Source organism: Candoia aspera, chromosome 5 (genome assembly GCF_035149785.1).
Source record: "Candoia aspera isolate rCanAsp1 chromosome 5, rCanAsp1.hap2, whole genome shotgun sequence".
Classification (NCBI taxonomy): domain Eukaryota; kingdom Metazoa; phylum Chordata; class Lepidosauria; order Squamata; family Boidae; genus Candoia; species Candoia aspera.
In genome coordinates this window covers 34,022,930-34,034,381 of record NC_086157.1, presented here as the reverse complement: position 1 = coordinate 34,034,381, position 11,452 = coordinate 34,022,930, and the positions used below count along the sequence as shown (strand labels likewise).

Here is an 11,452-nt window from a genome sequence, read left to right as displayed (position 1 = left end):
CCCAGCAGGGTTACTTTTAATAATTATGTTTAGATGATCCTCCTCCTTCTCCTCCCTAATGCATTCATGCATATTCAGGCTGAAATAAAAAAATAATAAGCATTTCAAAATACAGGCATGAATATAACAAATTCATAACTTCTAATTAAAAAAGGATTCAGATCAAGACCAATCAAGCCTTCTGAATTTACATCTACACAAAAAATACGTACAGCCATCTTAACCCGGATGTTTAGCGAACTCTGGGGGAGGGGCGGTTGCTTCTTTTAAGTGCTTCCTAATTCTCTCTTTCGTCATTTAGGTGCGCATCTCCCGATTCTCTGCCTTCCCAAAGATATAGAAAAAGGAAGAATGACACAAAATATGAATCTCTGATTTATGGACATTTCCCTTCTGTGTTGTAACAAGCGACGGGGAAAAAAAGACTCCCTCAAGCCGAGCTCAGCTCCTCTTAACTTTTTGATCACCTTCATACAGCTTCCTCTGCAACAGAGACGATGGGGTTTGCCCAGGAACATTGGGTTCCCTGCTTCCGAGATCTCCTAGTGGTCCCCCATCCAAGGGCTACGGAGGTCTTCTCACGCTTCGTTTCTCAAGGTCAGAAGGATGCTGCAGCGATCAGAGGAGCGACTTGAACAAAAAACCGGGGAAGTCCAGTATTTAGCTGTCAGTAAATAGCAATATGTTCGGTTATTCCCACGCTGCAGAATAAAGAAAAGCAGCTGCTCGTGACCGGAGATTTGCAGACCGCGAAGAACAACTCAGTTCCTCAGCTAAAAATATGCTGTATGATGAGACGCTCAAAGCGGCTAACAACAGAAAGTGTAGTTTACTTTTTGCAACGGCATTTAAAACTCAACGTGCTTGCACGCCCGCGTACTAGGTTTGTAATTGAACTTTAAATGTGATCGACGTTGTAAAGGAGAGCCCTGGTGGCAAGGAATCAGCCTGGGAGCGCCTTTTCCGACTAACCCCTTATATTAAAAGACATAAACTGCAGCTCACGAAAGCTGATGCCTTTTAATAAAATGGGTTGGTCGGAAAAGGTGCTCCCAGTGTCCTGACTGAATGTGACCGAGGGAAGGGCAAGGGAACATTTTAACTACTTCGCAAGCCGCTTTATAAGGTGCATGTTTGGATGGAAATCTCAGTCTGAGCATCATTTAAGACTTTACTATCTGGTTTGGACTACCTGCAGGGTGATCATAAATCATTTTCAGCCTAGCAGCGTCCTGTCACCAGCGGATAAGCCGCCTGCGCCGACCCTGCCTGTTTGGGGGCTGATCTCAGCTTGGTTTACTTTAAAATGTAAAATCCTGCTAGCCTACAGTTGCAAGACCCTCGTAAATTATTGTATTTCCCCGCCCCAGCCCGAAAGCACACACAATGTAAGGATAATGGGGTATCCTTGAAATGAATTTTAGATAGGGTTGCTGCTAAACAGTATTTCTAAAACTTGGCAACTTTAAGATGTGTGGACTTCAACTCCCAGAATTCCCCAGCCAGCAAGGCTGGCTGTGGAATTCTGGGAGTTGAAGTCCACACATCTTGAAGTCCACACATTTTAAAGTTGCCAAGTTTGAGCAACACAGTGCTGAAGTTTTTAAAACTTAAAGAGGCTTGTTTTCACACGGGAAATTCACGTTCCATTTATTGGATCAGTCCAAAACAGAAAGTTGGAAAGTAAAGGGCCCTGCATTTTTTCTGAGCTTTTGCTGAAAGGCAGCCACGCTGAAGCGCCATCAAGAAAGCTGCAAGGAGCGGCTCCCCTTTTCTCTCTCTCTCCTTTTTTTTAGTGACTTAAAACGGGAACCCGGAAGTGAAAAATTCGAAACGGACACCTTCGCTCTACATTTTCGTATCTCGGCAACGCTTCCCCCGAAACTTGCTCGCCTTGCCGCGGCGACGCGCGTCACCGGAAGGAACCACCCGAAAGAATGCTCTGGCGGCCAATCAGGATCACGTTCGGAAAGATGGCGGCGTTCGGGGGCCGAGGGTCCTCCGCGAAGGAGGGAAGTGGGGACACGGCGCGAGCGGACTCGGACCTCCTGTTGCATCCGGAGCTGCTCTCGCAGGAGTTCTTACTCCTGACGCTGGAGCAGGTAGCGAGAGAAGGGAAGGGGGGCAGAGGGAGGCCGGCCTGGGTCTGGGGTTCCCTGATACCCACCACCCATCGTGCGCAGCGGTCTGTGCCGGGCATATTTGGGTTGCCCACAGCCCTGGGAAAAAGGGTTTGGCCTCCTCTCCCGCTCTAACGCTCGTTTCTGCCCAGCCTGGAGATGGGCATTCTCCGTTGTTGTTGGTAGCAACGCAGGAAGACAAGCTAGTAAAAAAAGTTTGCTCCATAAGTACAGTGACCACACGTCCTTCATTAATAAAGGACAGGCCTTTATTTTAGAAAGCAGTCCTTCAGATTCATTTAATTTAATTATTTCTCTTGGTTTTGCTCTTGAATTTTCCTTTGTAAAGCAATGTTACAAACTTAAACAATTTTTTTTATTTTTATCAACCTTTTTCAGATTTGCCCCTTTTCAGGTTTGTCTTTTATTTTTTTCCAAGAAAATATGGTCACTGTATCCATAAGGCTTCCCCAGAAGTGCCAATTCTTATTCCTCTCCTGTTATTTTTTTGCACTGGGTGCACAGTCTACTGTTGGCTCCCTGAGAGGTGTGTTGCTGTTGCTGGGTTGAGGTTTGTTGTTTGGTGGGTTTGTTTTTGTTGTGCAGATCTGGACGTCTTTGCATTTAGAAATGCACAGTGGATCCTGCTGTTTCATTGTGGACTAAACAGTGTTATACAAACCATAGAAAATTAGTAAGAGGTAGAGAAGAGATAAAAAGAAAAGGAAATTAAGTGAATCTGGTTTACACCAACACCATCCACTGTACCTCTCCCTACATACCTTTCCTTGCATAACTTCCTTAGTTCAACTTCATACATTACATTTTTCTCTTTAAAAACTCACTTCCCCCTTTTTTCAGGTGCATGAGCTCCAGACAACCTAGCCCATTGTTCCCCCCCTCAACCCATTCAGTTTTCTGTTATGTATTTCATATACATTCAGAAGAGTAATCAGCATATAAATTTTGATTAAAATGATTTTTAAAATTCTCATTCATTTTCTCAGTATACTCTTCTGGTCACTCATATTTGTATTTAGTCTCTGTTTATTCATCACTCACTGACTCTATTTTTGTTTTATCATATACACTTCATAAGTAATTCATCCCTACTACATTCAAGTTCTTTTTTTGCTTCTGCTGACATATTTTACCCTCACTTGCATAAACCGAACTGGGCAGAAGCATGCTCTTACGAATAGCCATTTTTGCTTCTTTTGACATAATTCCTTCTTTTCAACAAACCCCAAACCACATTATCTCTATGCCAACTGTTGCACATCTTAAAATTCCTTATATGTTTCCTTATCTTAGTAAACATTCTTCCAAGGTACACAAATTTATCTACTTGCCCTAATTGTTTGCCATTTATGTATAATTTGCAGCTATTCATTTTTCTGGTCAAACACAACTCTCTTGGTCTTTGGTACATTAATTTTCAGATCTGTATTCCTCATTTCATCATATGATCTAACATTTGCTGGAAAGACTTTGGATTCTCAGCCAAGAATATGGCATTGTCTGCGTGTGAAAGCAACACATTTCCATGACCAACGTATCACTAATGTTAACACAAGTGTTTCATAGGCATGGTTACCACTCTTTTGTCATGGTTCAAATGCATTATGGTCAGCTTGGAGCCAGGGCTGCAGGGGTGGTGGACCAGATAAGATCCCATCCCTCCCCCTTTTATGGATTTGTTCAGATTCTGACAGGCATTTCGAAAGTTTCCCAGTGAGATTGTGGCAGTTTTCACAATCCTATTTTTTTGCCTTTGGAATATGGAATATGGAATATTGTACTTATGTGGCCCTTTCCTCCTACAAATCCTGGGAGGCACTCTGGTTTATTGAGGGGGTCCAGGTAATGAAGCAGCAAGAAAGACACCTGGAGCACTTGTGGTGGAAAATAAAGAGCAAATGCAATTGGGCATAGGAACAGAGCTGTATTTGGGTCTACCCTGTGGCACTGAAACATCAGTATTTCTCAGTCCTTGCTGCATCACTGGAATGGCTTTCAGCAGCCTTGTTTACAGTGACCCAAATACTACTGAGTGTCATACTCCTCATCACAATGTCCTCAGAACATCCTGATCGAACTCGCATCCATCTTCATAGAACCTGTGTTCACAGACAGAGAGGCACCAGAGGGGAGGGGGGTGTTAACCTGGGGGGTGAATTCATTTGTTGTGACTAGGAACTTATTACTCAAGGCCATCCGGCAGAATACCATCTGAGCCATCTGGTGCCAAGGGGGGAGCACATGCTTGGATGCGTAGAAAGGAGGGGAAAGTAGAGAATGTGATTTTTAAATTGTAGAATGTGTGGGAAGAAGCCATTCGTGACTTTGCTTTGTACAAGATGCTTTGCATCATTAAACAGTTACTAGAATCCCAAATCTCAGAACTGTCTTTGAGTGAATGCTCGAGCGTGTGGATCGTTACACTGAGACAGGTAGGGCCAGTAGATCTTCCTTCAGGCAGTTGTGATAGATTTGCAAGACATTTTGCTGGTACAGTCACCTGGACATCATGTTGATGGTACCAGAGGAGATACAGGTAGTCCTCACTTAATGACCCCAACTGGAACCAGAATTTCCATCACTAAGCAATGCGTTAGTTTATTTTAGTTCCAGGAAAGTTTATTTTTAATAGTTTATTTTTGTTCCAGGAAAAATCCATCTGATAAATTTTTGCACATTGGCATTTTGTTTAAAGCTAAACAAAGAAAGTTTTAGCAGATCTTCCAAATAAGTGACCTGCAGAAACAATCCCAACAGGATTATTTTAGTAGTAGTAATTGCAAGCTTTGGTGCATGGCTTACTTTGAAAAGCATATGAGGTAGATTTCATAAAACAGTTGAGAAGGTACAAAAATGTTTGCATGTTTAACATATGGTAAAGCTTTAAATTACTGTGGAGATATGTATGGATTGATGAACTTCATCTTTCTCCTCTGTAGAAGAGTAATGTGTGGAGTAACCAGAATTTTTATACTAGGGAGGTCTTCTGTCATATTTGATAACCTGCTAGTGTTATTGAAGATAGCCTTTTCCTGTTTTTGTAGGTCTGGAATAAAATCTGCAGTCCATGTGGTGAAAGAACATGCCATAAAATATTTTGTGATTTTCTATTTATATTGCTATGCATAGAGTTGCTTTTAAGCATAAGATGAACTGTAATATTCATAACATCGTGGTTTCCATTGCTTTTCCTCAGAAGAATATCCCAATAGAAGATGAGGTGAGAATCAGTAAGGATGGCCTTACTGATCTATATGTTCAGCATGTCATACCATTGCCTCAGCGTGATTTACCCAAAACCAGATGGGGAAAACTAATAGAAAAGAAAAGAGGTCAGCAAGTGTTGAAACATGGCACCCAAAGGTAAGTTTGCTTTGCTTACAGTACTTGGATTCTCTTCAAAATCTTTCAAAAGTCTGAGACATAATAGGAAACCACCTTATTGTGAATTAGCCCAATATTATTTCCTGCATTTTAAATAATAATAATAATAATAATATTTTTATCCTGCCTTTTTTAAATTTGGTCAACTGAAGGTGGCGAACGTATGTAATACCCTTGCCTCCTGTTTTCCCCACCACAGCAACCTTGTGAGGTGGGTTGGGCTGAGAGAGTGACTGGCTCAAAGTCACCAGCCAGCTTTCATGCCTAAAGGAGGCCTAGAACTCAGTCTCCTGCTTTCTAGGGCAGCACCTTAACCACTATACCGACCTGCTATTATTTGCATCTTCCCAAAATGTCTTTTGACTAAGGAAGCAATGAAAATACAGTAAATAGTAATTGGTAACTAACAAAGAGCCAATTTTCTACCATCCTTCCCAAAGGGCAGCAAGTGATAATTATTCTGTGGGTCACAGGGAAAAAGGGAGTCCAGCTGAGCAGGCCACGGTGGGGTTTTTCCTCTGGTTCTTGAGGGCCTCTTTCCACAGGACAGTTGGTGGCAATGGAACTGTAGCGCCCTCAGGGAAGAGTCTGGCTAAGCAGCACTCCTTGATGCGAGGTCTATTTCTCTGTGACTTCAGACTCTCAGCTTTATCTGAGAAAAAGCCTGCCATTGAAGAAGGGGAACCTTGATTATTTTGGCCTATTTTTTGTCACTTACTGTCATGAGTACCAAGGGTGAGCAGGAGGGGGCCCCTATCCAGGGGGAAAACGCACGCGTAGTTTAGGAAGTTTGAGCTGTCATTCAAAGAGAAACAGGACAGACCCGCCTTGACTTTTGGGGATTTATCTGTCTGGGTTTTCCCACACTTCTTCAGTTTGGTAGGATTTTCTGTCTACTATAGCAATAATAAAGCACTAGAGACTTCTTCCTCGTCTCAGCGTGGTTCTTGCTTACTCAGGACACTTATTAAATAAAACAACTATTTTGTTGTATTTATTGGCAGTTCAATGTTATAATGTTATCTTGAAAAGAAATAGGAAGTCAACAGTCTTATAAATTAGTACTGAGATCGTCAGTTGAACGGCATGGAACTGCTTTCATTTATCTATATGTGTTATATTTCATGCATAGCCCAAGTGCCTAACTGCATCCATGGAATTAAGTAAATAAGAAGTGTGCCACATACATTTATACTTTATTAACTAGCTGGTTCCTCTGGTTGTAGCATCTTTATCTGAGATTGGGGGCACTGATGCAAATCATAATTTAAAAGGACTATTGCCAACTGAAAGTGGATCAATTCTGGGGGAAAAAAAACCTTGACAAATTTCTAAGCAGCCCTAGTGTTCAGAAGTGGTTGATGTGGAGGCAAGGAATTTAACTCTGTGGGCTTTGGGATCTTAGCCCAAGATTGTTGTCCATCTTTGAATTACTCCTTGGAGAATCTATGTACTCCTTGGAGATTTGTGATTATTAGTGTTTCCTTTGTCCTTAGACTGGGTTAATTGTGAAATAAATGCAAATCTGAGGATACAAGCAGCATTGCCATTTGTGTGAGATTAATTCCTCATCAGTTTGAATGGCTACAATCCTGATCTAAGTATGCAAATCTGGGAAAAGTCAACTGAGCTTTCTTCCAAATAGCTATTTAGAATGGGGTGGGTTTACCCTGAGTAATTTTGGTTTCATATCTATAATGAATTCTTTATGTTACCTTTCCTTGTTTAGCATTATGGCAATGGAAAGTCTAAGGAAAAGGCCTCTCATTGTGTTTGATGGTAGCTCAACAAGTACAAGTATTAAAGTGAGGAAGACTGAGAATGGAGCTGCTGATGGTCTAAAATTCCTTACATCTGGAAGTAACAATATCGCGTGTAAAAGACTGGCTATTCCTTCAAATTCCTCATCATGCATATCTGCTCCCACCTTTTCATCAGACGTTAAAATGAAATCTAGCAATAATGAGGCTAAGCAGAACAATATTATAGTTAGTATGTCATCTAGTCAAAAGCCATCAGTTTTAGAGCCTCTTACAGGAACTACTGTTGTGAAATTAAAGAGAGCTGCTCCAAAAGAAGAATTGGATTCATCAGTAAGTATATCTGCACTATTTTATGATTTTACTCTTGAATTATGTCCCAATTAATGTCAAATAAATTAGCAGCTGTCATTTCTAACAGCAGATGTTCAAACTTCAAACAGCCTTTTTTCTTCTAATTTAGTTGGGGAGGCCAGTAGACCCTTGTTCATTATTACCATGTTGTTGTTTTATCTTGATAGCGTTTTAATATTGTTAAAAGTAACTTTCAGGTGGGCACAAAACAATTAATATGCTTTGCCCTGAAACTGATTTACAAAAGTCTGTGTGAGATACAAAGGTAGTTACTTTAGAAATGGCACAAGCTTCATTTGCTTTTTTTGTGTTTTGAAAATGTCTGGTTTCTAGGAAAATAAGTTTTCTTATGGACGTTAATATATACTAAATATATAGTAACCCATATTCTCCTTCCCCCCGTTCCAAATTCTCATTCACTGTGATCTTAAAATATGTTACTATAAGGAACTTCACAGAAGGAATGCCTCTTCTACCTTGAAACAGCTGTGCTGGCTCAAATCCTGAGCTATGTGGGATGGAGCACAGAGATTTCTAGGAGAGAAGAATTAGAAGGCCTGCTGAAGGAAGGAGGCATTAGTGTCCCAGGAGACCCCATTTCACAACTCACGTAGTCTAGGTGGGCCCTCTGTCTTTCTAGAGAAGCTGCAATCTATGCCCCCAGCTCAACTTCCACTTCCACATTGTTCGTTGTGTCTCTGGACATTATGGAGGATACAGATGACTGCGAGAAGTGAAGATGATTTAAATGTTCCTTCTCTGTTTATTTTATTCTATTCATTTTCTATCCCGCCTTTATTATTTTTATAAATAACTCAAGGCGGCGAACATACCTAATACTCCTTCCTCCTCCTGTTTTCCCCACTCAACCTGTCAGGTGAGTTGGGCTGAGACAGAGTGACTGGCCCAAGGTCACCCAGCCGGTTTTCATGCCTAAGGCGGGGCTAGAACTCACCTTCAATTATTTTGGGATATATAGTAATATTTCCTTTATTCCTTTTAGTCCAGAAAAGAATCTAAATATCTTACAGAAAACTGAAGTCCTTTTAAAAGGTTTTAAGACACTTTTGTTTGTTTTAACCACCAGATGGCAACAGAAACCACATTCTTGATGTTTTAACAGGTCGCCTTAAATAATTTAATTCTTTTCTCCCTCCAGAATGGCCTAAAGCCTACTGAATCAAAAAAGAAGATCCAGCATGTAACATGGCCATGAACCTACAGGAGTTAGGAATGTAAATAATGCTTAGTCTTCATTACAGTACAGAAGAATTGTATTAAACAGAGTTGCAGATTGCAGTGGGTTATTCATAATGCTTAGAACTTCACAGTATAAAGGAGGCACCATATCTTCACCATCAAGTTGAGAACATTTCTGTTGCACTTTGAATTATTTAGTTCCCATTTTAGAAGTTCATTTTGGTAGAACAAAATGGTTTTACCAGCCTTTCTTTGGCTTTCTTAACCGTAGTCTGTAGGTCAAGTCTTTGCATGATCTGGTAGAGAAAACTGTGTGAGTTTATAACTGTTCCTGTTCAGTTGTACAACAGAATATTTTTTAAAAATATATACAGATATATTTAGATGGTATGGAAGACTGTGCTTCCTCATTCTACTGGTTTTCCCAAGATACTTGCACAGAATAGTTCTGTCACAAGGCCTAGGATAAATATTTCTAATTCTTGGGTGCCAATATCACTTTTTAAGAAAATATCTGGGTCCTTTCCTAGGTGAAACCCTGAACTGTGCACTGGCTTTGCTTCAAATTGAAGTTTTTGTTAACATGGAAGATCAAATGGATTTTTGTTGTCTTTGGAGATACATAGGCAGAAGCCCCCCACCCCCAAGACTGTGAGAAAAAAAAGACTGTGTGAACTAGAACTGTATTTTTATACAGTATGTGACAGGTATTTTATACTAAAAATTTTTAAGGAAGGCTTATTTAACTACAAAATGCCTGACAAAATTCAGAAGGAATGTAATGTTTTCTTTTGGGGGAGATGGGCGGTAACAAAATTTGAATAATAAATAGATAAACAAATGCTTGTTCTACTTATTTGTGAAACTAGAAAAGAGATGAACTTATCATACAGAGAATATGCAGTGGAAGTTTACAAGGATGAAAGTTCTGTCTGAATAAATTCTGTATTCTTTTCTTGTATGAGATAAAAAGCATCCCAGGGGGTTAATAATGTTAGACTCACATTTGTATGCACAAAGTAGTTTTATGTCATATGTGTTAATGAAATTGTATTAGTTAAAGGCTCTGAAGATGCTGGCAGCATCTCGGTGATAAAGATAATTTAGTTTCAAAACTTGTAAATGTTAACAGCTTCCTAACAATGAAATATACTTCTGAAGCAGAAGTAAAGTGAAATATAATTTTTATAAGAATTGCTCACTGTATTGGGGAGGGAAAAAACAACACATCTATCCAAACTGAGTACATTTAAGTTAAGTTGGTAACAGTAAGGTAGGTAAAATACATACCACTTATGAACATTTATGAGATTTAGCCCACAGTCCTATATGCCATTACTTCACAGTAAGTTCCATTTAGCTTACATTTGTGTACTCACACTTAGGACTGCATTATTGACCTACAATTTCCATTGCCTACATTATGCCCCAAGGCATCACTGAGCACTTCAGAATATAAAGAATGGTGTATTGAAGTGTAGTTGAATTTGCCTCTTCTTAAACACTCGTGCAAGTTTTCTACTTAAGTATACAGTTTAATTTTGTGTTTTTGTATTTGGATTGCTGTATTTTTATTAGCTTATCTAAATTAAATTAAATTAAATGTGATCTCTTGTATGGACCATCTTTATGCTATAATTTTATCTTCCTTGTGGGACTGATTCAACTGAGTTTTTTGTACAGTAGAATTAAGCATCTATGCCAGTACTCTGGTTGATTAAGGTACATCTAACACAACTGTTATTAACACTGGAAACATTTAAATATTCTTTATAAGTGGCATACAGTAGGTTTAGGTCTGTACTGTAAATAACTATATTAAATGTTTATGTTGATTTTTTAAAAATTGGCACTCTTGATCATAGCTTGAATTTAATATCCTTTGAAAAGCATCTTTGGTCATTACATCTATAAGGATTTGTAAAAAAAAAATTTTTTTTAACTTGGATGTGTTCTGCATTTTTAGGATTTGCAGCATATATTTCAAATTAGCAGTTCCCAGTCTTTATTTTTAGATTCAGGTAAAAACAATTATGCTTACAAAGACCATAAAAGATAACCTTCTGTGTGGCCACCACATGTTCTTTCTAATTAAAATAAATAGCACAATAATTTGTGTTCCTGTCATGGAGGTGGTAAAAATAGAGAATTTCAGATTCCAAAGGATTTGTTCACATGTCACTTTTTGTGAGTGATTGTCTGGTGAGGCAGCCATAAAGATATTTGGGGGAAAGGGATGAGCTGTTACAAAGATTTGAATTATGAAAAGTTTTCAAACATACTGTATGGATATTTTCAATCATAATGGCTGATAGTTTTTTAAAAGCTTTTAGAGTAGGATTGAGATGGCAAACCAGGTGGGATTGTTCAGCAAACAATGCCTAGAAACAGTGTGAACTATTTCTTGTCACCTTGATTGAAGCCCAGAAGCGTTGCTAGTAACTCCTGCTATGAAATAAATGCAGGAGCTGCTGTCTTGGAAGTCCAGCTAGCAAGGGTTATGTTAGGACAACAGATTAATGTGGTCCTCTCAGAAACGTAATCTAATGTAGCCACCACACTGTGCATTTTGGCAGGTCCATGTGTAGCATTATTTCTGAGCCAGTGGTATGG

The 11,452-nt window shown here is 39.5% G+C and overlaps 1 protein-coding gene across 1 annotated transcript; it reads left to right on the top strand.

Annotated features, from left to right (window-relative positions):
* The first annotated feature begins 1,617 nt into the window (after positions 1-1,617).
* Positions 1,618-10,458, top strand: C5H2orf49 (chromosome 5 C2orf49 homolog). The gene is made up of 4 exons (XM_063304929.1): positions 1,618-2,102; positions 5,338-5,504; positions 7,255-7,618; positions 8,799-10,458. The coding sequence occupies exons 1-4, from the start codon at positions 1,938-1,940 to the stop codon at positions 8,853-8,855; spliced, it is 753 nt and encodes a 250-aa protein (XP_063160999.1). The 5' UTR covers positions 1,618-1,937; the 3' UTR covers positions 8,856-10,458.
* The last annotated feature ends 994 nt before the right edge of the window (positions 10,459-11,452 follow it).